The 26,859-nt window shown below is 35.5% G+C and overlaps 1 protein-coding gene and 1 pseudogene across 1 annotated transcript; one reads left to right on the top strand and one right to left on the bottom strand.

Moving 5' to 3' along the window:
* Positions 1 to 254: 254 nt before the first annotated feature.
* LOC120210272 (eukaryotic initiation factor 4A-8) lies at positions 255 to 3,782 on the top strand. Its single transcript, XM_039209036.1, has 5 exons — positions 255 to 439; positions 1,882 to 1,951; positions 2,082 to 2,188; positions 2,311 to 2,741; positions 2,847 to 3,782. The coding sequence occupies exons 2-5, from the start codon at positions 1,884 to 1,886 to the stop codon at positions 3,480 to 3,482; spliced, it is 1,242 nt and encodes a 413-aa protein (XP_039064967.1). The 5' UTR covers positions 255 to 439; positions 1,882 to 1,883; the 3' UTR covers positions 3,483 to 3,782.
* Positions 3,783 to 6,000: 2,218 nt separating this feature from the next.
* On the bottom strand, positions 6,001 to 20,808 carry LOC120210275 (annotated as a pseudogene).
* Positions 20,809 to 26,859: the final 6,051 nt, after the last annotated feature.

The following is a 26,859-nucleotide window of genomic DNA, read 5'->3' as shown; positions in this document are numbered from 1 at the left end:
AATAAATATAACTATTTTCTTTTGGCAAATAAAAATAGAATTGGGGTCTATTGGAACAAATCCAATTTATTACAGAAAGTGAGCCAATCCAACTCAACTATGGACATTGGACACCCTAAGTAATGTCTAAAAAGGAATTATTGCAAAAAAGCAAGGGTAAATAAGTAAAAGAAGAAGAGCAAAGAAAGGTTTTTTGATGGGATGTAAGACTAGTAGGCCAAGGGTTAGTCGAAAAAGCTGAATAACCCATATTATAAAAACCTAAGAGAGAAGCCAATTCCCAGCACTTTAGATTTGTTGTTCTTGTCCTTGTTGTTTTTGTCTTCGCCATCTCTCTCTTTGCTCCGCCTCTTTTCAACTCCACGGCGCAGATTCGAGGAGTATCCGATTCTCGATCAAAAGTTTACCCTTTGCTCTTACTCACTTCATCTGCTTCGAGGTTGCTCTTTTTCCTTGCCTCACTTCTTATATTTATTGCCTTTTGGTTTGGGTGTTTGTGTTTTATTGGTTTCCTGTTGAATCTATGTTTTTTGGTTTTGGTTTTGGTTTGTTGTTTATTGGATTTGTTTTAGTGTATGGGATTTGGGTTTGATCTGCTTTCTGTTTATGAGTTTTTTGTTTTGTTTTGAGATTTATCAGTTTATGCGCACGATTTCTGGGTTTTCTTTCCTTTTTCCTTTGTAGTTTGAGATTTGATAGATTAGCCGGGTTGAGTCTCGGCTAGACTAGCTTTTCTATATTTGTTTATCGAAAGTAAACAAAAAAATGTTGGATTTTGGATAGGAAACGAAGGATCTTGGGAAGTTTATAGTAACCCAAGCTTCTGTTCTTTAAATAACAGTTATATCATTGAAATTTCCAAGTAATCTGTTTTTTTGCTTTCGGATTGAAACCTGACAATTAGCTTAAGACTGACATGTTGCCTTGCATCAGGATTATCTAACACAGTTTTTTTTTTGTGCATAACCTTCAGGCAGGCTAAGTTAATACTTGTGTAATTAACATAAACTGTATTAAACTATTAACGTTAGAATGGATGTATAATTAACTGATGAGTGATGATTATGTGTTCCCTAGAAGTATCTTCGGTATATTGGAGATAAGAATGTGTTAAATGGTTTTCCATTTTAGTGCATGTTCCAGGGTGGAATGTTGGAGAAGTGGGCAATGTGGTGTCTGGTAGAGGATTGTGATCAAAATATCAGATAGCCATCTGCCTCTTCGTCTCTTCTCCAGACATTAAGTCAGAATTTAATGCTTGTGCACCACTTATCATGGAGTGCAAGTTTGGTAATTCTTTTACATCTTTCTCTAAATGAGAGGGTTGACACCTTCTCCATAAAGGCTAAGTTAACACTTGTGACTTGTTTAATTAACATAAACCTGTATTATGATCAGTTGACGTGTAATTAATTGAAGAGTGATGATCACGTGTTCCCAAAAAGTGTCTTCAGTATGTGTCATGTGTGGTGATGTTTAAAGAGTGGTGATAAGAATGTGTTAAGAGTTTGCTTTATAGGTGTTTGGCTGTGGTTAGAATATTGTAGAGGTGGGCAATATGCTATCTGATACAGGACTGTGATGAAAATATCAGATAGCCATCACCTCTTTTACATCTTCTCCAGATATTAAATCAGAAGTTAATGCTTGTGCTGTGCTTCTCATGGAGTGCAAGTTTGGCTCTTGTACATCTTTCTCAATATGGAGAGGCATAAATCTTAATTGCATTAAATGTTTTCATTGTTGATATTATATCTTTTGGTGCTTGTATAGTAGGCAACATCTTGATCTGTTTATTGGTATTTGTTATATTCTTAAACTGGAAGTTTTATTTTGTGAGCTGAACTGTGTTTAATTGCTTTATTCTTCTTGCCTCTGCAGTCATGGCAGGTTTGGCACCAGAAGGATCCCAATTTGATGCTCGTCAATATGATCAGAAAATGAGTGACTTGTAAATTTTCTTGTTTGTAGATCACAGATGTTTTTCTTTGCCAATGCCTTTCTTTTTTACTTTATACATGCATATACATAATTCTATTTGCTTTACCATTTGCCGATACTTGTGTGGTCGGAACTTACAGGCTCCAGACTGATGGAGATGATTTTTTCACAAGTTATGATGAAGTTTATGACAGTTTTGATGCGATGGGACTTCTAGAGAACCTTCTGAGGGGTATCTATGCATATGGTATGTTGTACATCAAATAAAAGTTCTGTATTCTGCTTTCATAATTACAGAATTATTTATGTTCTGTTGTTGCAAATTTATGCTGAAAAAACCCTGTTCCCTTGTCCAAAATAATAATTTAGGTTTTGAGAAGCCTTCTGCCATCCAGCAAAGAGGAATTGTTCCATTCTGTAAAGGTCTTGATGTGATTCAGCAGGCACAATCTGGAACTGGGAAGACAGCAACTTTCTGCTCTGGAATTCTCCAGCAACTTGACTATGCTGTAGTCCAATGCCAGGCTCTGGTTTTGGCACCCACTAGGGAGTTGGCACAACAGATTGAGAAAGTGATGCGAGCACTTGGTGATTACCTCGGTGTTAAAGTCCATGCTTGTGTTGGCGGGACAAGTGTTCGCGAGGATCAGCGCATACTTCAAAGTGGCGTTCATGTTGTTGTTGGTACTCCTGGTCGTGTCTTTGACATGTTGAGAAGGCAGTCTCTTCGTCCTGATTACATTAAGATGTTTGTCTTGGATGAGGCTGATGAGATGCTTTCCCGTGGTTTTAAGGACCAGGTTATTTATTTCATCATGTTATTTTCCCTTTTGAATAATATCAAGTTTTAAGAGCTTAGGTTTTGATCCTTTTTTTGCTATAATAATGTTTGTTATGTCTTTCAGATCTATGATATCTTCCAGTTGCTTCCATCCAAGATTCAGGTTGGAGTGTTTTCTGCTACAATGCCACCTGAAGCCCTCGATATTACTAGGAAATTCATGAATAAACCTGTTAGAATTTTGGTTAAGCGTGATGAGTTAACCCTTGAGGGTATCAAGCAGTTCTATGTGAATGTTGAAAAGGAAGAATGGAAGCTTGAAACACTGTGTGATCTGTATGAGACCCTGGCCATTACTCAGAGTGTCATTTTCGTGAACACAAGGCGCAAGGTCGACTGGTTAACTGACAAGATGCGAAGTCGTGACCACACCGTTTCTGCCACCCATGGAGACATGGACCAGAATACTCGTGACATCATTATGCGTGAATTCCGCTCTGGTTCTTCTCGTGTTCTCATCACCACTGATCTCCTGGCTCGTGGTATTGATGTGCAGCAAGTCTCTCTAGTAATAAACTACGATCTGCCAACTCAACCAGAAAACTACCTCCATCGTATCGGACGAAGTGGAAGGTTCGGAAGAAAAGGTGTGGCCATCAACTTTGTGACTACAGATGATGAGAGAATGCTGTTCGACATCCAGAAATTCTACAATGTGATCATCGAGGAGCTTCCATCAAACGTTGCTGATCTCCTTTGAAGAGAGATTACCCATTTTGAAGATTGTTCCGGCAAGGTGGTTTTGTTGTTTCGGCAAGTCCTATTTAGCTTGCCCCCTTTCTTTTTCTTTTTGCTTATCTAGTGTCCTAAGTTAATGTTGTTCTTAAACATATCTGACCATTTAATGGCATGGGTCCTGCACAATCGCTCCATAAAGATTGTCCAGTTTTTCCCACTCCTTTGTGGTGGGTTTAATATGCTATATCAAGCTTTTTTGCAGCAGTTAGGGTTTTTTTAGTTGTGCGTCTTTCTTTTAGTTATATAAAAATTATGAAATCCTCCTTATTCTCTGCAAATCTTCACCCAAGTTTATATTATATATCCAATACAACAATGAAAGTATACTTGTAATTCTTACAAAAAGTTGATGAATTTTCAGTTATGCAGATATAGGACCCCACAACAGCTATACAATTTTGCTGTCAAAAGCTATCATTCAACAGTTCCTTAAAATTCACAAAATCAAATGCTGTAAAGTTTAGACAATTTTTTTCCCCATTCATTCACATAGTCAAATATAAGCCATTCCACGTGGCAAATACCTATCAATGAACGTTCAAAGTTGGCTTTTAACTGCCCCGTAATTTGCGACCTCAACTGTCTTATAGTGTGATTCTTTAAGTAGAAACTGTTACATGTCACTCATTCATCTCTTCACAATAATCAACAACTAAACAAATTTATTTCTCCTCCACTGCCAAACCCTTCATCCTTGAACAATCTTTGTCTACAATTTCATACATTTTCTTTTATTTACTTTGATGGAGCAGTTTAGATCCAAATCATACAAGGATGGTGAAGAAATGCATATGGAAAGTTACAGTGGAAGTAAGGGAAATGTAGGAGGCACAAGGAGCATGCAAGACCTGAGATCTTACAGTGCAAGTTCTGCAAATTCTGCTCAACAAAGCCAGCTTGGAAAAGAGATTAAGGGAATTGGTCTTCTTCAAAAAGCTGGACTTTTACTGATCCTGAGCTGCAGAGGAAGAAAAGGGTTGCTAGCTAAAAGGTTTATGCAGTTGAAGGCAAGATGAAAGGGTCTTTCAGGAAGAGTTTCAGGTGGATCAAGGACACCTACACCCAAGCTGTCTATGGTTGCCAGTGATTCATGGCCATGGACAATCTCTTGGTTTCTTTCTCTTTTGTGTTTTTGTTTTGGTTGAGGTTTGTGCCTTAGCATGTGGTGAATGATGGAGAATTAGAGATCTAGGGGGGGAGTTTGCCTTCTATTTAATAATCTTGGATCTAATATTTTCATAAACTATGGAATTTAGACAATGGTGTTTCTTGGTACAATAAGGTCTTAGGCAAAATTCATGCACATTTTGATTTCTTAGATTGCTACTGATCTAGTAAAAATTACATTAATATCATATTTTAAACATAATTATACACTAGATTAAACGTCGGGTTCATTTCATAATAATCCTGCCATCAACTAATGCAGTAAATTGGATCACCACCAACTGCCGAGTTCACTTGCAGCCGAATCATGTGATCTCCTTTGAGGTAATAATATATTTTTACAAGCTATTTTTTTAAAAGATAATACGAATTCATTCATATGCCAATATATTGAAAATTACAATTTTTTTATACATTCCAATTCGTCAAGCCAAAAAAAGAAAAGATTGATCTTTGACAAAACCCAATGGGCAAGCGTATGTGCCACTCGATTTGAGCAAAGAGTGGGCTATTTAGCCCGTTCACAACGGACAATGCATCTCTTTCCACTATCGTGTGTTGCCAACCATTTTCAGCAGTCATTCTCTGTCCTTCAATAAAGGCATGAGCTTCGAGTGTTTCAGCCAAGTCTGGTCCTTCAAGCTTCCGAGCAACCCCGCCCACGAACATACCATAATGGTCCCTTGCAACAAAGTCAATAGCCGCTTCTCCGTTAGGCATACAAAAGGCTCCATCGACGTTGATTAGGGTGTGATTCCTGATGCTTCTTTAAAATCATGACCAAGCGTCCAAGAAGCGTTAATCACTTCAAAAGGCTTTCGGAACAAGCTAAAACAAACAATTGTGGGCAATCTCTCAGTGTGATGCCTATTCTTACCTAAACAGGCATTGATGTCCAGTTTGACTGATATTTGAGCTTACCACAGAAGCTGCTGATTCATAGGCCAACATAGTATTGATGGCAACCATATTGTTACTAGAAAAAAAAAATTTGATTCATAGCTTCTGAACTGCCACCACCTAACGGACCGGAGGTCAGAGGTCAAGCTGGTGTTATCGTTTTAGACATGTACCATATCTAACACTCATTTGGATCACAATAGTAGAAAAAGGACAAAGATTGGAGTTGCTTCAAATCCTACCTTTTTCCTTTACATCTACAAAGTTTCTTCTGACTACTTTCACAGGCCACAGCTTTACATTTGTGTAATCAACTAATGAATAGTTAACCGATAATAGAAACGAGGCCACAAAGTGATGATGCAAATGGCCGGGAAAAAAAGAACCCTAAACTTACTTCAAAAAGAAAACTAGACTGAATGAGCGTTGTTATGATGAACGGGCTGGACTATGAATTTCGGAAGACGGTTGCTTTCTCTGCAACTTCACTTTTAACTGCCTGATCTTTGCATCTACCCTTGCTGTGAACCCGATCATGGTCTTTTCTCTTGCCTTTGATCGCTCCCTAGTCCACATGTGTTGATCCTCGATGTCTTTCTTGTATTACCTGATCTCTTGGATGATATGATGGTCCAATGGGCGGAAACATCTTTGGTAAGATATATGGGCCCAGTACGGGAGATTACAAGTGATGGTTACTAAGAGGGTGGCCATCCAATACATGGGTGCCAGAGCGAGAGCTTCCACTAGAAGTTGGTAGGCGTTACCAGACATAGTGGGTGATAGCATGCCATAAACAAAGAGAAACATATACCACATGGGGATGCTGCCCCATATGAAGAGGTGTTGGATCCATGTGAAGTGGCTCATCGTAAACACAATCTGGCAATTGAGCGCCCAAATGATGCAAGTGAACATTGTTGTCCCCAAGGCATCCATATCAGCAGTCTGACCTCCAGCACGGAAAGCTTGATCGTAGAAGATGATAATATTGAGGAAGAAAATAATGAGAGGAATATAGACCACTGCCTATCCACCCAAGTATCTTATACCAGTCGAAAAACAAATTTTTAGGTCCTTGCTGATATAATGCAGGAAACTGCAACACAGATAGGCATACAAAATGTTATAATGAAATCACTAATCGTACGGATGAATTTTGTTAAACTTGTCTTACAGACTTACCGTTAAGCAGATCTCAGAAGAGACATCTTGCTCAAAAGCTCCGAGTGAGATTACAGGCAATGATGTAAGAACAACATTGAATAATAACATGTACCAGTCATCGTAAACTGATTGTCCAGAAAATCCTGCAAATGCCTCAAAGTAGAAGAGGGTGAGGCCAAATGCTATGTTCTTGTAGAAGAAATAGCATACCTGAAGGTCAAAGTGGTACGGAATTAGAGGTCGACCAAGCATAAAGAGTGCAAGAAAATGAAAAATGCAGGTAATACCTCATTATTACCATCTGTGTGATCCTCTTATAACACCAGTGTCCATGGACAACAAGAAGTCTTTCCAAGAAACGAAATTGGGCAATGGAGAAGTCACCGGCCATTACAGCCTGCAAAAATGGAACGAGTTAGGTAATTCACTAACATTCAAAAATATGTTGTCTTAAAAAGCATCATGTGGAAGACAAAAACAGCAAAAGCCTAAGTATAATACTGAAATAAAAATCATTAAATATATCTTACAAGATAGGGAAGGAAACATTTATCAGCAGTTGACAAGCAAATGCCGAACATTTTTGCAAGTCATTGCTCCTAAACATTAATAAAAAGAGTCCAAAGAACCCTAACAATAACTTCATCTCCAAATGAGGATGGAAGCACATAAACAGCTACGGTTCATATCTATTACTAACTGAACAGAAGAGCAACTGACAACAATGATGAAGCTCAAAATTTTGACTACAACTAATTCACAAATATAAATATCCTTAATATAATACTACGCAAAAGATTCATTTGCTACTAGCATTACAGGAATGTATTGTAACTGTAAGAAGAGTGAGATATGTTACCAACCCACATACCTTCCACACCACTGATGCCAACTTCAATGTCAGCTTCTTTAATCATTCCGACATCATTTGCACCATCACCAATAGCTAAGGTGGTTTTCCCAGTTCCTTCTTTTACTAATCTTGTTACCTGGTACCAAATAAATTACCTAAATAAAGCGAAGATATGATAAGATCTCCACCATCAGGCATCAGCCATATCATCTGATTTGATTCCGTAGAAACTTAGAAACAGGTTGGGAGGAAAGGAAAAAAGATATCTTACTAGAGCCTTCTGCTTGGGAGACACACGACAGCATATGACAGACACACTGAACAGCTAACAATAAGAAGTGATGTTTCATATCATCCTCCAAGGAAAAATGCAAGAGTCTTCCCATCAACGATCAAAGCAAATGCAGCATGTGAATCTTTTTCGAGTTTGATCATTTGCAAAGCATTGCTAATTTGCAACAGTATGTCCTCCTTAACTACCTAACCAATAACGAAGTGGAAGTCTGACATCAATGAAAACAATTTCCTGAAGAAAAAATTGTCTTTCAAGAGAAAACATACATATTACATACCTCTCTTGTAACATCCTCCATGTCGGGTTAGTGATTAATTTGCAAAGTTTCAACATTTGGTGATTAAAGTAGAATAATTATATAGTTTAAATAGTATGGTTAGTAAATATGAGATGGGGTAAGGACCAAATGGTCATTTGCAAGGAATTTCTAATTAAAATAAAATGTTATAGGGTATATGAGAACCACGTGTGATTTTAGGTTCCAGAACCTCCCATTTCTTCTTCCTTCTTCCTCATTTTCTTCTCTTCCTTCTCTCAACGTGTGGCTTGCAATTAAAGGTAAGAAACTGAACTTGGTAGTTTCTTTGATTTTTAAGATTGGAAATGAAAGTTTTTATGTTATATAGGCTAAAGGAAAGCTTATATGACATTAAAACAACAAGATTAGTGTTTTAGAGATAGATTTGGAAAATGAGTTTTTAGATGAAATTTTGATATGGATGAGTTTTTGATGTTTGAATCAGATTTTTGACTTGTCAATAAGCTAATTAAGAAGTATGAGGGGTTAGAATTCAAATTAGAACATATTGGAATTGGGTTGGATTCTTAAATTCTACATGGAGAATTGGATTTCTAGGTTTTAGAGGTATTTAATGGATAATAATTAGTTTAAGTAAGTGTATGAGAGCTAAGAGTAGTAAAGGGATTGAAATATGTATGTTTGAGCTGAAATGGGATGATTTCCGAGCTCAAATTAGGATTTCTGGGTTAGGGGAATCGGTACCCATTCAAGGGGAACCGATACCCCCTCAACGAAATGAATTTCCAGAATGCTAGAGGGGAATCGGTACCCCCAGGGGGGGAACCGATACCCCCTCATCGTATATGAAATTCCAGATTGCTTGAGAGGAATCGATACCCCCAGGGGGGAACCGATTCCCCCATGAGAAAAAGAAGAAGAAAGAAAAGAAAGCAAGACTAAGCTATAAATTCTTTAAATTAGTAAGCTATTAAAGCTTAATTGCAAGACATAGACATCTGATGATCATCTTAAAAATTATGTTTATGTAGATACCGAGCCTACTCGAGTTCGGGAACAATCTACAAGTAGGATCGATCGAGGAAAAGACAAAGAAGTATAGGTGAGTGCATATGCATAGCATGAATATAGTAGTATATTCAATTCTAGACTTGTGATAAGTCTAGATTCCATATTTTGACATATGATTACATTCCATATTATGATACATGACATGAATTTGTATTAAATGTATTACATGACATGAATTCATATTATATGTATTACATGACATGAATATGCAGAAAAAGTTATATGCACTATGTGATAAAGGTATGTAAATGATATGTTTATGTGTTAAAGGTATGGAAATACTATGTCTACGCGATATGAACTACGGGAAATGTATAAGCCCATGTTATGTAGATGAGAACTATAGGTATAGTTGGCATGCCAAGGGTAGAGGGTATACTCGGTTCTTTAGGACATATGTATATCCTTTGGAACCTGTGTGAAGTCTTGAAAGACACATACTTGATCCATAGTATATGTATATGATTCTTAAGGAATTCTACGTGGTCCTTATGGACATAATTCTACGGGCACTTCGGTGCAATTCTACGGGGCACTTCGGTGCATTTATACGAGCTGTGGTGACAGCATAGTGCACAACCTCACATTACTCAAATACCTTAGGTTCTCAATATGCTATCATGGGCCAATAAACTTATTAATACAGAATAATGAATGTTACAGTCATACGCTTACAGGTATGGATATTGATGAAGTATACTACATTGATTAGTTACATGTTTGCATCTCATCTCATATGATCCTGACATTTTCATTACATTACATTGCCTTATGATTGTTGCCTCACTAAGTTGATGACTTAGCGTGTGAGTGTTTCACACGTAGGATCCGAGGAAAAATAGAAGAGACATGTGAAGCAGCTTGACAGTATTACTCCTGCAACCATCAGATCAGAAGCAACTTAATCAGTAGGTCATTTTGTTATGTAAATGACAGTTGGCATGTAATTAAAGGGTTAAGTTGTGTATGCTCTGAATATTTTGGTAAACTTATATTACAGTATGTATATTATGGTATTTTCTTAATATAAGATCAAATATTTTACTATTATTTATTAAGAGTTGTGTTTTAAAGTCAATGTAGTATCTCTGACTCATATCCGGGTCGGGTATGGGTTAGGGGTGTTACATTTAATGGTATCAGAGCTATGGTTTAGCCGATTCTAGGCATAAACCAGAGTCTATGGAGTCTTTAAATGGAATACATGCCAACAAATAGTGAGAACTTCTGATCTGGTATAGTATGAGTATGTTGTTTTGCTAATAGGATAATGTGTTTATTCTTATTAGATGTCCGGACATAATAGCTCCCGAAGTGAAGCGGGAGAAGATAGGCATGCTGAAAGCAGTAATTCACCTGCCCTGGCCAGACAAGGTGAAGAACAGGCATCTCAAGGAGTGCCTGTACAAGATCAAGATACGTTCTTCAGAACGTTAGACGCTATTCTGACGCGTCTTCAACCTCCTGTTCCACTAACTCCAAGAATTAATGTAGCAAAAGAGTTGAGAAGTTTAGGAGCTCCCGAATTTAAGGGAGAAGCTGAGGAAGGTCCGGTGTCAGCGGATCTTTGGTTGAATGATTTGAAAATCATGTTAGATGGTCTCCACTGTTCCGAAGTGGAGAAATTAGATGGAGCTGTGTCTTTATTAAGGGGTCAGGCTAGGATATGGTGGACGAACGTCACCATGAGGATGTCAACCGACCAGTTGACTTGGTCTTTGTTTTTAGAAGAATTTAAAAGCAAGTATATTGGAGATCAGTTTATCCGACAAATGAAGCAGGAGTTTATGAATTTGAAGCAGATGAGCCGCTCTGTATATGAGTACGAATGTGAGTTTAATAAGCTGAGCAGGTTTGCAGCTGAACTTGTGCCTACTGAAAAAGATGCTTGCGAGTGGTTCGTGAGGGCTTGCGCCCTAGACTTAAAGAAATGTTGATAGTATTAAACTTGTCCTCGTTCCAGGAGGTGATCAATCGTGCAAAAGCTCTTGAAAGGGCTCAGAATGAAAGATTTGGGGACTCGAGAGTTCAGACATCAAAGAGGACGACTACTTATTCTGGTTCAACACCAACAAAAAGGGGAAGAGACTCGGGATTTCGATCACAAACTAGATCAGAATCAGTTGCATCGTCTGCTAGGGGAGCAAGTCAGGCAAGAACTAGACAGACGCAGTCAGTGGAATCTGGTGCTGGGAGATCTACTCCGGGTCAAAGGAAACAGTGTGAGCACTGCGGGAAAAACCATTATGGGGATTGTCGTATGGCAGCTGGGACTTGTTTTCGATGCGGAGAGGCCGGACATTTTGTCCGGGATTATCCCTTGATTGTTGGTGAGCCGGCACCATCTGGAAGAGCTGGTTCTTTCTCACAAAAAGGACGAGGAAGAGGCAGAGGAAGGAACCCGTCTGAATTCTCTGCTCAACCTGAAGTTCGATCCACTGCTCGAGTATACAACCTAAAGACAAGTGAAGACCGTGATGACCCTGATATTATAGCAGGTACTTTTCAGTTGTATGATAAATTAGTACTGGTACTGATTGATCCGGGTTCTAATTATTCTTATATTACAAGTAAGTTAGTAAAGGAGTTGGGGATTCCCTTAGAAGCTACGAGTAATGAGATTATAGTAACGACTCCGTTAGGCCAAAGTGTCAGGGTGAATAAAGTTTGTAAGGGGTATCCCATAAAGATTCAGGGAATTGAATTCCCTGCTAATCTGATGGAATTACCCTTTGACGAGTTTGAAGTGATTCTGGGAATGGATTGGTTGTTCCGGTATTATGGAGATGTTAGTTGCAGATTGAAAAAGGTAACTCTGAAAAGTCCAGACGGAATAGAGATAAGTGTGAGCAGTGAAAAGTTTAATCCTTTAGCAAATGTAATATCAGTGATGTCTGCCAAGAAATTATTGCTACAAGGATGTCAGAGTTTTCTTGCAAATGTGATTGATTCAAGAGCTCAAGAGAAAAGGTTAGAGGAAATTCCAATAGTTCGAGAGTTCCCTGATGTTTTTCCTGCTGAATTGCCAGGATTACCTCCGGATAGAGAGGTAGAATTTCAAATAGAAATAATGCCGGGAACAGCTCCGATAGCAATGGCACCTTATCGAATGGCTCCTAAAGAATTGCAAGAGTTAAAAAATCAATTACAAGAATTGCTAGAGAAGGGATTTATCCGACCAAGTGTATCGCCTTGGGGAGCTCCGGTGTTATTTGTTAAAAAGAATGATGGATCAATGCGTCTTTGCATTGACTATCGACAGCTCAATAAGGTGACCATCAAGAACAAGTATCCCCTTCCGCGCATTGATGATTTGTTTGATCAACTAAAAGGAGCTTCGGTATTTTCGAAGATTGATCTACGTTCGGGTTATCATCAATTAAAGATCCAGGAGAAAGATATTCCGAAGACAGCTTTAAGAACGAGATATGGTCATTATGAATTCATCGTAATGCCATTCGGAGTAACGAATGCACCTGCTGCTTTCATGGATCTTATGAACAGGATTTTTCAGCCCTACTTGGACCAGTTTGTTGTTGTCTTTATTGATGACATACTGGTGTACTCGAAATCCCATGAAGAGCATATCACACATCTGAGGATCGTCTTGCAAATTTTGAGAGATAAAAAGTTGTATGCCAAATTGTCCAAATGTGAGTTCTGGTTAAAGGAAGTAATTTTCCTGGGGCATGTGATCTCGGCAGTTGGGATTAGAGTAGACCATCAGAAAGTTAAAGCTATAATGGATTGGGAAGTTCCTAAGAATGTGTCTGAAGTTCGGAGTTTTCTGGGACTTGCCGGTTACTATCGAAGATTCGTTAAGAATTTTTCGATGATTGTGCTGCCTCTAACAAAGCTAATGAGAAAGAACGTACCATTTGTTTGGACTTCTGAATGTCAAGAAAGCTTCGAAGCTTTAAAGAGAATTCTGACGGAAACTCCGATATTGGTTCAACCGGAATCTGGCAAGAATTTTGTAGTATACAGTGACGCATCCCATAACGGGTTGGGGTGTGTACTAATGCAAGAAGGAAAAGTGGTAGCGTACGCATCGAGACAGTTGAAACCACATGAAAGGAATTACCCCACACATGATCTAGAAATGGCTGCTGTAGTATTCGCTCTCAGGATTTGGCGTCATTATCTTTATGGGGAGCGTTGTTACTTATATACGGATCATAAGAGCCTGAAGTACCTGATGACTCAAAAAGAATTGAATTTGAGACAACGTAGATGGGTAGAGTTCTTAAAGGATTATGATGTGATAATTGACTATCATCCCGGAAAGGCTAATGTGGTAGCAGATGCTCTGAGTAGAAAGACGTTTGCAGCTTTACGAGCTATGGATGCAAGATTATCTTTAACGGGAGATGATGGTCTTTGTGCAGAATTAACCCTTAAACCAGCATGGTTGGAACGAATAGGAGAATTGCAAGGTAAAGATGAAATGTGTTTGAAAAGAATTGAGCAAGTAAAGAACAAAGAGATTAAAGACTTTGAGATTAAGTCAGATGGAAATCTATATTGTAAAGGAAGAATTGTAATACCCGACAATGACGACTTGAAGAAAGAAATATTAACAGAGGCTCATTGCAGTCCGTTAACGATGCACCTGGGTGGAACCAAGATGTATATGGATTTGAAGGATCGATTTTGGTGGTCAGGGATGAAGCGAAGCATCACAGAATTTGTGTCTAAGTGTTTGATATGTCAACAAGTCAAAGCCGAGCATCAAGTTCCCTCCGGATTATTGCAACCGCTGTTCATTCCTCAATGGAAATGGGAAAATGTTACGATGGATTTTGTTTCGGGGTTACCCTTGACTCCGAACAAAAGAGAATCAATCTGGGTAATTGTTGATCGATTAACTAAATCCGCGCATTTTCTCCCTGTTAGAACGGATTTCTCTATGGAAAAGTATGCAGAGCTGTATATTAGAGAAGTTATTAGATTGCATGGAGTACCTGTTTCCATAGTCTCTGATCGAGACCCTCGATCACTTCTAGATTCTGGAAATCTTTGCATGGAGCGTTGGGGACTCGTTTAAACTTTAGTACGGCTTTTCATCCTCAGACTGATGGGCAATCAGAGAGAACTATTCAGATATTGGAAGATATGTTGAGAGCGTGCGTAATGGAATTTAAAGGATCATGGGAAAAGTATTTACCGCTGGCAGAGTTCGCTTACAACAATAGTTATCAGTCTAGTATAAAGATGGCCCCCTATGAAGCATTATATGGAAGAAAATGTCGTACTCCATTAAATTGGTATGAACTCAAAGACCGAAGTGTTCTTGGTCCGGATTTAATTCAAGATGTAGAACAGAAAGTTCGAGAAATTCAGCATAACCTCAAAGTGGCCTCTGATCGGCAAAAGTCCTATTCTGATCTTAAAAGGAAAGAAATTGAATTTCAAGTTGGAGATAAGGTGTTTTTAAAAGTGTCTCCATGGAAGAAGGTGTTGAGATTTGGTCGGAAAGGAAAATTGAGTCCTCGATTTATTGGACCATATGAGATTGTAAAGAGAGTAGGACCTGTAGCATATCAGCTAACTTTACCACATGAGATGGAAAAGATACATGATGTTTTTCACGTTTCAATGCTTCGAAGATATAGATCTGACCCTTCTCATATCGTGACACCAGAAGAGATTGAGGTTCGTCCTGACTTGACTTATGAGGAAGAACCGATTCAAATTTTAGCACATGAAGTTAAGCAATTGAGGAACAAGATTATTCCTTTGGTCAAAGTATTGTGGAGAAATCACAGAGTAGAAGAAGCAACGTGGGAGCGTGAAGAGGATATGCGACATCAATACCCTCATTTGTTCGTGCAATGAAAAATTCGAGGACGAATTTTTCTTAAGGGGGAGAGATTTGTAACATCCTCCATGTCGGGTTAGTGATTAATTTGCAAAGTTTCAACATTTGGTGATTAAAGTAGAATAATTATATAGTTTAAATAGTATGGTTAGTAAATATGAGATGGGGTAAGGACCAAATGGTCATTTGCAAGGAATTTCTAATTAAAATAAAATGTTATGGGGTATATGAGAACCACGTGTGATTTTAGGTTCCAGAACCTCCCATTTCTTCTTCTTCTTCCTCATTTTCTTCTCTTCCTTCTCTCAACGTGTGGCTTGCAATTAAAGGTAAGAAACTGAACTTGGTAGTTTCTTTGATTGTTAAGATTGGAAATGAAAGTTTGTATGTTATATAGGCTAAAGGAAAGCTTATATGACATTAAAACAACAAGATTAGTGTTTTAGAGATAGATTTGGAAAATGAGTTTTAGATGAAATTTTGATATGGATGAGTTTTTGATGTTTGAATCAGATTTTTGACTTGTCAATAAGCTAATTAAGAAGTATGAGGGGTTAGAATTCAAATTAGAACATATTGGAATTGGGTTGGATTCTTAAATTCTACATGGAGAATTGGATTTCTAGGTTTTAGAGGTATTTAATGGATAATAATTAGTTTAAGTAAGTGTATGAGAGCTAAGAGTAGTAAAGGGATTGAAATATGTATGTTTGAGCTGAAATGGGATGATTTCCGAGCTCAAATTAGGATTTCTGGGTTAGGGGAATCGGTACCCATTCAAGGGGAACCGATACCCCCTCAACGAAATGAATTTCCAGAATGCTAGAGGGGAATCGGTACCCCAGGGGGGAACCGATACCCCCTCATCGTATATGAAATTCCAGATTGCTTGAGAGGAATCGATACCCCCAGGGGGAACCGATTCCCCCATGAGAAAAAGAAGAAGAAAGAAAAGAAAGCAAGACTAAGCTATAAATTCTTTAAATTAGTAAGCTATTAAAGCTTAATTGCAAGACATAGACATCTGATGATCATCTTAAAAATTATGTTTATGTAGATACCGAGCCTACTCGAGTTCGGGAACAATCTACAAGTAGGATCGATCGAGGAAAAGGCAAAGAAGTATAGGTGAGTGCATATGTATAGCATGAATATAGTAGTATATTCAGTTCTAGACTTGTGATAAGTCTAGATTCCATATTTTGACATATGATTACATTCCATATTATGATACATGACATGAATTTGTATTAAATGTATTACATGACATGAATTCATATTATATGTATTACATGACATGAATATGCAGAAAAAGTTATATGCACTATGTGATAAAGGTATGTAAATGATATGCCTATGTGTTAAAGGTATGGAAATACTATGTCTACGCGATATGAACTACGGGAAATGTATAAGCCCATGTTATGTAGATGAGAACTATAGGTATAGTTGGCATGCCAAGGGTAGGGTATACTCGGTTCTTTAGGACATATGTATATCCTTTGGAACCTGTGTGAAGTCTTGAAAGACACATACTTGATCCATAGTATATGTATATGATTCTTAAGGAATTCTACGTGGTCCTTATGGACATAATTCTACGGGCACTTCGGTGCAATTCTACGGGCACTTCGGTGTAATTCTACGGGGCACTTCGGTGCATTTATACGAGCTGTGGTGATAGCATAGTGCACAACCTCACATTACTCAAATACCTTAGGTTCTCAATATGCTATCATGGGCCAATAAACTTATTAATACAGAATAATGAATGTTACAGTCATACGCTTACAGGTATGGATATTGATGAAGTATACTACATTGATTAGTTACATGTTTGCATCTCATCTCATATGATCCTGACATTTTCATTACATTACATTGCCTTATGATTGTTGCCTCACTAAGTCGATGACTTAGCGTGTGAGTGTTTCACACGTAGGATCCGAGGAAAAATAGAAGAGACAGGTGAAGCAGCTTGACAGTATTACTCCTGCAACCATCAGATCAGAAGCAACTTAATCAGTAGGTCATTTTGTTATGTAAATGACAGTTGGCATGTAATTAAAGGGTTAAGTTGTGTATGCTCTGAATATTTTGGTAAACTTATATTACAGTATGTATATTATGGTATTTTCTTAATATAAGATCAAATATTTTACTATTATTTATTAAGAGTTGTGTTTTAAAGTCAATGTAGTATCTCTGACTCATATCCGGGTCGGGTATGGGTTAGGGGTGTTACATCTCTAGCATCTGAACTAGTGGCTGTAATAGAGATCTACTTCATGCCTTGCCTAAGCAGACTGCAAGCATATCTGCATCACAAAAATAAACTTCCACTAAATTGCTTTCATAGAGCATCTTTCAATTAAAAAAGTCCAATTTCAGGTTCTGATTAGAAAAGGTAGAAGAAAGCCTAATATTGAATGGAAATAGACAGACCCTATATTTATAGCAGCTTCCACCTTGTCCCTTGTCAAAACCCAGATCTTCAGACCAGCCTGTGCAAGTTTATCTATACATTGGGGTACCTGAAATGAAGAGAAGTTGAATCAGGTTGATGTAAACCAAAAAATTAAGTTTCCTAGAGAAAGCAAGCAGGAATAACACATACCCCCTTTTGCAATTTGTCTTCCATCTCTGCAACGTTTTCAAGCATTTTCTCCCTATCTGCCCCAATTGAAGTTTTTGCTTTCTGAAATTCATTGTTCCAAGCAGAGTACTCAGACTCCCCGAGCTTTTTATAAGCCAGTGCCAATGTTCGCAATCCAGCTTCTGCATACTCATTCAAATGCCGACTGGTATCTTCCTCATACAATCTTCCATTCTTTGATAGTCTGTCAAAAATAATACTGCACCAAACAGAGTAACGATAAATCAGCCAAACACAAATCATCACCTCATTAAAGATACAAACTGGTCTAGGGTACCTTGTGCATCTATTAATACCTTGAACGGGTCAAAGGGGCAACAGAGAGACTAACCTGTCAGCACCTTTACACAGAAGAAGAATCTTCCCCTCTTCATCCCTTACAATTACTGTCATTCGCTTTCTTTTGCTAGTAAATTCCAACATATTTAGAATTTTGAACTCCCTACAAGATGCCCCAGAGGACCATTAAGATGCTAAAACATAGGAATTCAGAAGAGATTAGCAAAGAGCAAAAACATTGTGCATAGGTTTCCCACCAGTCAATTGCTTGCCCTGAAGCTGAATATCTTTCATGGACAAACACACTTGATTGAGTTCTTTTAAAAAACTCAAAACCAAATTCTTTGGCTGCAGCAAGAAAGGCTCCTTCATCAGGTGGCTCTGATTCATATGTATAACTGCTGGTTTCTTCATTCAGCTCAGGTACAGCAGTGTGACAAATTGCTAATATTCGAAAAAATAACATAATGGCATCTGCATTAGGCTCGTTCAACCAGTTCCCTTCCGTTAGGCAGTTGTCCTGAAAGCTAAACCCTTTTATGGGAGGTTGAAGAACCATTTCATCTTTGGAAATAATAATTTCAAGTTCAATTTCTTGTTGTTTTCCCTTTTGCCTGAAATCAGTTGATCTTTCTACATCTTGATCCTTGAGGTCAGTAGCCATCTGCTGTGCAGCAGCAAGTTCAACTTCACTAGAGCGCACACCATATGAAGTACCGGCGATGGAACATTTGAGAAAATCCATTTGATTGCAGGTCAAAGTGCCCGTTTTATCTGAAAGGATTGTATCTACCTGGCCCAACTCCTCATTTAAATTCGATGTCCGTGCTTGAGCAGGATTCCCAGTTTCTTCATCATACATTTGTATGTCCTTATTAATATAAGTTGCTAGCAAAACCTTCACCACCTCAATTGAAACATAAAGCGAAATAGGTATTAAGTACCCATAAAGCATGAGGGAAGTTATAAGATGGCCAACCCCTGATAATACAGGCCTTTTAGGATTATAATAATCATCCGTATTCTTAGGTTGCAGATACCACCAGTGTGGCATCTCAAACTTTGTTTTCACTCAAAACCAATAGAGCTGATAAATGAGATCACCAGGAGAATGCTGAAAAGAACATATATTATATAATCCATTTTCCTTTCTATTTTGCTCATTTTTTAAGGGGTCTTTGTAGCATTCTTCATGACTTTGCTATCATGACCAGTGAAAATCACGATCCTATATACAAAAGGTGTATTACGCAGCTTTGAATCTCTAAGAAGAATTTGGTTAGGGTCAAGGGCATAAACCTCATTACCATATTCAAAATTACCAATAAAGGTGTAAAGGCTAGGGTTGGGATCTTCACATTTAATTGTTCCTGTGAAGTTCTTGAAAGCCTCATCCTCATTCAAAGGTAATGTAACCTCCAAAGCTCTCTTCATCTTCAAGTTTGTTTCACCATCTAAATTCATAGTTTCAACATAGCAAATCTCATCCTCATAACTTGACAACAGAAGTAGCAAATCTGCAGGGAAAAACTGATCTTTCTCCACTTTCACCACATCTCCAACCCGAAGCTTCTTCCATGACCTATTACCAAAATCACCTTCCCCATTATGAAATTTTACCTTCCGATTATTATCTTTTATATCTTGCATAAACCTTTGCCAATCCTCTAAAGTTTCCTTTCCCATGCTAAGCCCTACAACAAAAACCAAGGGAGAAATCATGCTCACAGGAGAAAATGATGAGAGCGGTGAAACAGAAACAATTGCAGCTCCAAGGAAATACAAATTGGCAACTCGGTGGAATTGTTCATACAAAGCTTTTGGTAAGAAAGTGAAAACATTATACTTGGTTGTGGATACATAATTTGATCGATATTTAAAAGGTTTTTTCTTGTGCATAAGAGGTTGGTTGCAAAGCACAATTCTCGAGTATCCAGGCCCGTCAAAAGAATGTGCCCCTTCTTCAGTAGCTCTTGGCCTAAGACATGTGAATGTATAGAGGTTACTCAGCCTAAGCTTTGCTTGAATCCCACCCCGTGTCATCTCTGAGAATCAACCTTTCAAGAAAAAACAGTAGACAAGTGCCAAACGAAGGGAATCACCAAATCTAGTCTTCACTGCTGGACATTAATGCAGCCAGTCATTCATGGTTCCAAGCTTTAAGTCCTGATTTCACAAACACAAGTGGAAATTAAATATCAGTACATAACTAACATTTACGAATTGAAAATAAAACTTCAAAAAGCACAAACATTCAGAAGAAAAAACATGTTATATTTAGAGTACATTCAATATTCTTGCATAACCCAGATTTGAAAGTCTTATGAGCTATGGAAGTCAAGGAATAATAGATAACTTAAGACACCAATGAGAACAAATCCACATTGGTGAAAGCTTACAAATTTGACCCTTCAAAGAACAGATCCTAAGAAACTGTTAATACAAAAAAATATACTCCATACGACCATTCCCAACGTAAAAATATCAAATTTAGATAGTTGTGGGGGGGGGGGGGAATCACATACCCAGTTTCACTTTTCACCTAAATGAAAACAAAAATGAAAGAACAAAGGAGACAATGGCACAGCTAAAGCTTTGAAAATTCATTGGTATTTAACCCAAAATGAAAGGAACCAGATACACAAAACCTCTAAAAACGTAACCCCGAAGCAATAATTATGAAAGGGAAAAGAAAAAAAAGGTACCTTGAATCTGGAAGCTGGTTCCTTCAATACGGAAATGAACAAGCAACTCCATTTGCAAAAGAGCCGTTCCAGAAAGAGTAGCCAAATGTGTTTAGCTGATCACTTAAGGAAGGGGAAGATTTTGTTTAATTAATTATCATTTTTGTTAATTATAATTAATGGAGTAAATCTAGAGAGTGGGCAGGGTTTTAGGCTTCAAAGATAGAAAAAGTTTCGATCTTTGAGGCAATGACGGCAATTCCCGGTGTCACATACCATTGCCGCAAATACGTTTTGTTAGTCTATGAATTTTTTTTTTTACTCTTTCAAGTTTTCACTGGCACTGCCTTTATTTATATTTCTGTTTTTCGGAAAAAAATTATGTTTAAGTGTTTAAAAAAATAAAACAAAAGGTTTCCATTTTGGGTAAACTATCCCAAACGTCACTTAAAATTTAAAAGGCTTAATATAAAAAAAGTGCTCAAACTATATAATTTTTCTCATTTAAGTGACTAAATTTTTTTCAATCAACCCAAATGTCTAACATTACAAACATTATCATTTCAAGCGTATGTGCTGTAATAACAGTTAAAAAAATACAGTCAACAACTCAAAATGTGGCACGAGACCAATTTATAAATTTTTTGAAATTTTTATTTTTTTTAAAAAATATTATTTTTATTATTTTTCAAAAGAACCCCAAAATTTTCTAAAATTTCAAAGAAAAAAACACCAAATCATTTTTGCAGCACGACATCTTTTCTTGTTGCGTTTCTTGCAGTTTTTCTTGCCCCATTTTTGCTCTTTGCATCCACGAATGGTGGAGACATGAACCACATTTTGTCCATTTTTATTTTTCAACATCCACGAATGATGGAAGAACAAAAAACTTTGGCTTATCGGAAGTAATTTTAAAGTTTACAGATTAGAGTTAAAGATTTGGGTACTGAGAATTTAGGGATTGGGACAGCTGTAACGACGATTTTAGATCGATGATATGCACCGGTATGCATTATTAATATAAAAATATGGTAAAATTCATAAGTGATCATTAAATTTATTATTAGATTTTTAAAAGTTATAAAATAAACATTAAACTTCAGGTTTTATTTAAAAATAGGGCGTGATCGTGAAATATTGTTAAGGGGATGACATGACATGCTAAATTAATAGGAAATATCTCATTTGGCCTCTCAATTATAACTAAAATTTCATTTTGATAGATTTTTTGATATTTTTAGGTAATAATTTCAAAAGAAAATTAAAAAATTTAGTATTTTTTAAAATATATGAAAACAATTTATTTTTAAAATTAAAAATTATAATTTTTTGAAATTTATTCATTCATCAAATTATTTGATAACTAATTATTTATTAATCATGATTGTATTTGTAAAATTAAAAATTTATAATTTTTGAAATCCAAAAATTGAATTTTCAAACAATGTAATTGTTTTTTATTAAATCTTTTGTTTAAGAAGTTTAAACACAATTTTAAAAATACATCCATAAAATTATAGTATCACATTAATAAGAAAAATAGGTCCAAAATTAAATAAAAATAATCCAACCAATCTTTAACTTTTAATAATGTATCAAGTAATTTATATGGTATAAATTCAATATTTGTAATATGACACTAAAAAGTAATATTTAATTTATTTATATCAATTTTGTTTTCAATTTAAGAAACATAATAAAAATTATTAGTAAAATGAAATTTTAGTTACAATTAAAGGGTCAAATGAGATATTTTCTATTAATTTAGCATGCTATATCACATCTTTAATGATAGATAATAGTATTGTGTCCATTTTATAACAAAATCTAAAGTTTGCCCATTATATAACTTTTGAAAGTTTGGTGTCTATGATTATCGTTTTGATATAGTTTAATGTCCATTTATAAATTTTACCTTATAAAATTAATGGTGAATATCAATATTTGACATCCATTCTAGAATTTTCCTGTAAAACCTGAATTATTCTTTAGTTAAGATAACAAAATATCTAATATCAATTTTAATTTTAATTTTTTCTTTGAATTTTTAAATAAATTAAAAAAGGACAATTTTAAAATTTTAAAAGTTTAAATTACATTACCAAACGTAATATCTTAGAAATATGAATACAATAATTTAAGAATACAATAAATATTTTTTTATTGAAATAATAATAATAATAATAATAATGATAATAATAATAATTTAATTTTAAATAAAAAAAATAAAGAATCGAGTATTGAAATAGTCTAACCGAATCACACAATACTTATTGAGAAACATTCATCTTCGAACATATCAAGAAACACATTTGAATGATGATGATGAATTATTTTTAAACAAATATTATCTTATATTTATTCTAAATTAATAAAAAAAAAACTCATTTGAAAAACTTAACTACGAAGAAACAATTATAAAAGGTTTGTTAGTGTATACTTTTCTTTTATTTCCTTTTATTTGTCTCTCTTTAAGTTTTTCCCCTTCTTATTCCTCTATAGATTTTATTTGGCCCGTAAATGAATCGAACATTCAAAAAATCATTTATAACCCGTTTAACAAAAAATTATTTATGTTTGTTTATTTATTAAACGAACGAACATGAATAAATTTTTTTTGTTTAATTAATTGAATGAACACGAGCAAAATATTCGTCCGTTCATTTTCGTTAATTAATGTTCGATAATTCATTTGTTTGTGTACAACAATCCGTTCATTTATGTTCGTTTACGTTTAATAATTCATTGTTTATATTTATTTATTTAATCAAAATTTATATATTTTTTCGTTTATTTGTATTCTTTTAAGAAATTTTGTTTGATTTAAAAGAAAGTTACATTTTATGTTCATTAATTTTGTTCGTATGTGTTCATTTATATTCGTTTGTCATTTTAATGAACGAACATGAACGAATACGAACAAACTACATTCCTTAATGAATGAACACGGAGATAAAATTTTGTTCGTTTAGTTATTTGTGTTCATTTATTTATCCGGTTAAAGTTAAACGAACAAACATTAACATATTCTCATTTGTGTTCATTTGGTACATTTACAGACCCATATTTCTTAACAACCAAGAAAACGAACACAAATTAAACGACCTAAGTAATTAAAGGAATAAATGTTATCCTGATGATCCCAAGTTCGTACACAATGTCTAATGAAATATTTAAACGTTTATCATCAAATGATTAAAAATCTTTTGAATATATATTACCGTGTAACCACCTCCTGATAACAAAAAAAAACTAGAAAACAAAATATTATTAGTTTCGATGGATTGCTCAATAATATTTATTTTATTTTAAATTATTGCTTAAAAGAATAATATATAAATATTTGACTAGTATTTATTAAAACGAGAAAAATATTTTGTACTATCTAATTTACTTTATTACTCATTTTAAGCCTCAAATCAATTTTAATACCATAACATATATAGCCTTATTTGATCTTCCATTTAGGCCAAGGGGTAAGTTTCTATTATCAACTAGAATAGACCCTTAGCATCATAGTTGAAAATTAAATTATTATAATAACTTATACAAATTGAACAGATCCGATACAGATAGGGTATGACATCAATTGTATAACTTTTAAGGTTAAAAGCCACTGTAAATTAACCTTAGGTTAGGCGTCCGCACAGAGAACTACCCCTGATCTATGGATGAACTTATGCATATTGAACAGATGAAGAACTGATCTGTAGATGTTATCAGTGCCCCTATAGTCATATACACATAGATAAAACACAAATATCCTAAACTGTTAAATAAAATTTATCAGAGAAATAAGGATCTGATCAAGTTTCTTAGACATTTTGATCTCTAAGTACTATTTCTGCAAACCTTATTTCGTATGACGAACAACCGTTCCGAACAAGACATCGACAGACTATTTCATAAGACACTCAGACATGTCTTTTAAGAGAAAGTAACGACTGTCATGTAGTATTTTTCAAAACAATTCCTTGACCGTCGTATTAACGAGTGGGGTAGGTAGAGTGGAACAACCATGAATGCGAGACCGTAATGAAGGTCTCACGAGATCGGGGTTCGAGAAATCTATTAAGGTTTCAACTAAATCTGCGATTCTTTAGTAGGACAAAAAGTTAGATGCTGCTGATTGGTACATATAATTGCACCAAATGGACTCTGTCAAATAACATTCAAGCAAAACCAAGATAAAGCATTTCCAAGATAAAGCAGCACAAGAACCAGATTCCACAATGCAAACAAGGAACATCTCATATCATCTCATTCAAACGAGCAAATTAAAGGCAATGGAACATCATACAAAGATTCTAACTTAATTCGATACGATCCTCGAAGTAGAATACTAAACACACCTCGTATCGATGAAGATGACTCTATGAGCCTTTAGATTCTTTCTTGGGATGAATTGCTCCAACAATGGCCTCCACTTCTTCCTTCACTCTTTCAAACACATTAGGGGCTTTAACATCATCGACGGAGGTGTCCTCGTCGATATCCTTGCTCCTTCCATGCGTTTCTCTATGATGGTGTGGCTTTTCATCATCATGGTGGTGAACTAGTGCCTCAATTTCTTCCTTAGCTCTCTCAAACACATTAGGTGCTTTAACATCTTTTTCTTCCATATCAAAAGTAACATATATATATATATATATATATATATATATATATATATATATATATATATATATATATATATATATATATATATATATATATATATATATCAAATTGTCAGTTCAAATTACCTCCAAAACTAGAATGAACAACCCTCAATCATGCAAGAAAAAACCCCAGAAAGCTAAGATTTTTTCTATCAGAACAAAAAAGGATGAATCTTCACGGATCAAAAGTATAAATTCACACAATTTTGGCAAAGTCCAACAATCGGGCATAGAGGAGAAATGAAAAAGAAAAGAGAAGAAATTATTAAGACCAGATCATAGTACCTGAGGATGTCTCTGTCGGATTATGTTTTGGTTCAGACATTTGATCTTTTTTTTTTTGTTGAAGGATCAGACATTTGATCTTACAATGTTTCAAAACGGGAGCTTTTCATGTTTATCTACTTGCGCCGTCTTTGAATGTTAGATTTTGCTGATGACGTGGAAGGATGGGATTCACCATTGAAACACTAAAACGGTACATGGCGTAATGGGTCAGAAAGCCCATAAATTATACCCATGTGTATGTCCAGAAACTCACATGATGTTTTGCTACACAGTCGGGCCAAAAATTGAATTTGTATGTCCAGTACAGTGTGATCCATGGACTTTTAAGGATCCATATGCCATTTGAGTGGGCTTTAAGTATCATCGATATATATTGCATTCACCTTCTCAAACGATTGCTCTTGTTCTTATTGACAGATAGAGGGGGTTGATGAGCAGGACGATCGTTTTCTTCTTGAAAATTTTAATTTTTTTATAATTTAATATTTTATATTAAAATTATTTTTTATTTTTTAAAATTTTATAAGGTCGTATCCTAACAAAAAAAATCCTATGCATATTCCTACGTATAAGCATGAAGCATGTTATTATTCACTGTTTTTGGATACATATTGTGATTTCTTGTTCTTATTAGAGATTGAATTTAATTTTTTTAAGGTTTAAAGAGTAGCTTAATTGTTTTATCGATCGAAGACTTTTAAACTGTAAGGATCAAAAGAACAATTTTATTAAATAAGGGGTCGAAGAGCAATTTTACCATATTATTAATTGGATATGATGGATTCAATTGCTAATCCGATCATTGCAATATAGAGTAAACTACACGTTTAGTATCTAAATTATTATTTTTATTCCATTTTGATACTCAAACTTTATTTTTTTCAAAATCATGTCTAACTTTTATTTTAGGTTTCAATTTGGTACCCGCCATTAAAAAATTAATAGAACTGTTGACGTGATATTTTTAAATTTTTTTTTTGATAATGATGTGATATTATCTTATGATAACATGCTAACATCACCATTAAGTTTTTAAAATCGAGCATCAAAATAAAACCTAAACTAAACATTATGTATGATTGTTTAAAAAACTAAATTTTAGATACCAAAACGAGAAAAAAAAATAGTTTAAGATTTAAACGTGTCGTTTCCTAGAATATATTGATGGAATCTTTTGAGTCTAAAAGGCAACACTTTAGTTTAGGTCCAAATACCAATAACTCCGGCGAATGTTGGAA

This window comes from Hibiscus syriacus, unplaced genomic scaffold (genome assembly GCF_006381635.1).
Source record: "Hibiscus syriacus cultivar Baekdansim isolate YM2019G1 unplaced genomic scaffold, ASM638163v2 tig00109921_pilon, whole genome shotgun sequence".
In the NCBI taxonomy this organism is placed as follows: Eukaryota; Viridiplantae; Streptophyta; class Magnoliopsida; order Malvales; family Malvaceae; genus Hibiscus; species Hibiscus syriacus.
The sequence above is the reverse complement of the archived record's forward strand: the minus strand, read 5'-3'. Positions and strand labels throughout refer to the sequence as shown.

Bases quoted from the DNA above. Each gene is read 5' to 3' on its own strand.
- LOC120210272 (XM_039209036.1), top strand. From the start codon at position 1,884: ATGGCAGGTTTGGCACCAGAAGGATCCCAATTTGATGCTCGTCAATAT. The intron at 1,952-2,081 runs GTAAATTTTCTT...CGGAACTTACAG, and splicing joins GATCAGAAAATGAGTGACTT to GCTCCAGACTGATGGAGATG. The intron at 2,742-2,846 runs GTTATTTATTTC...TATGTCTTTCAG, and splicing joins CCCGTGGTTTTAAGGACCAG to ATCTATGATATCTTCCAGTT.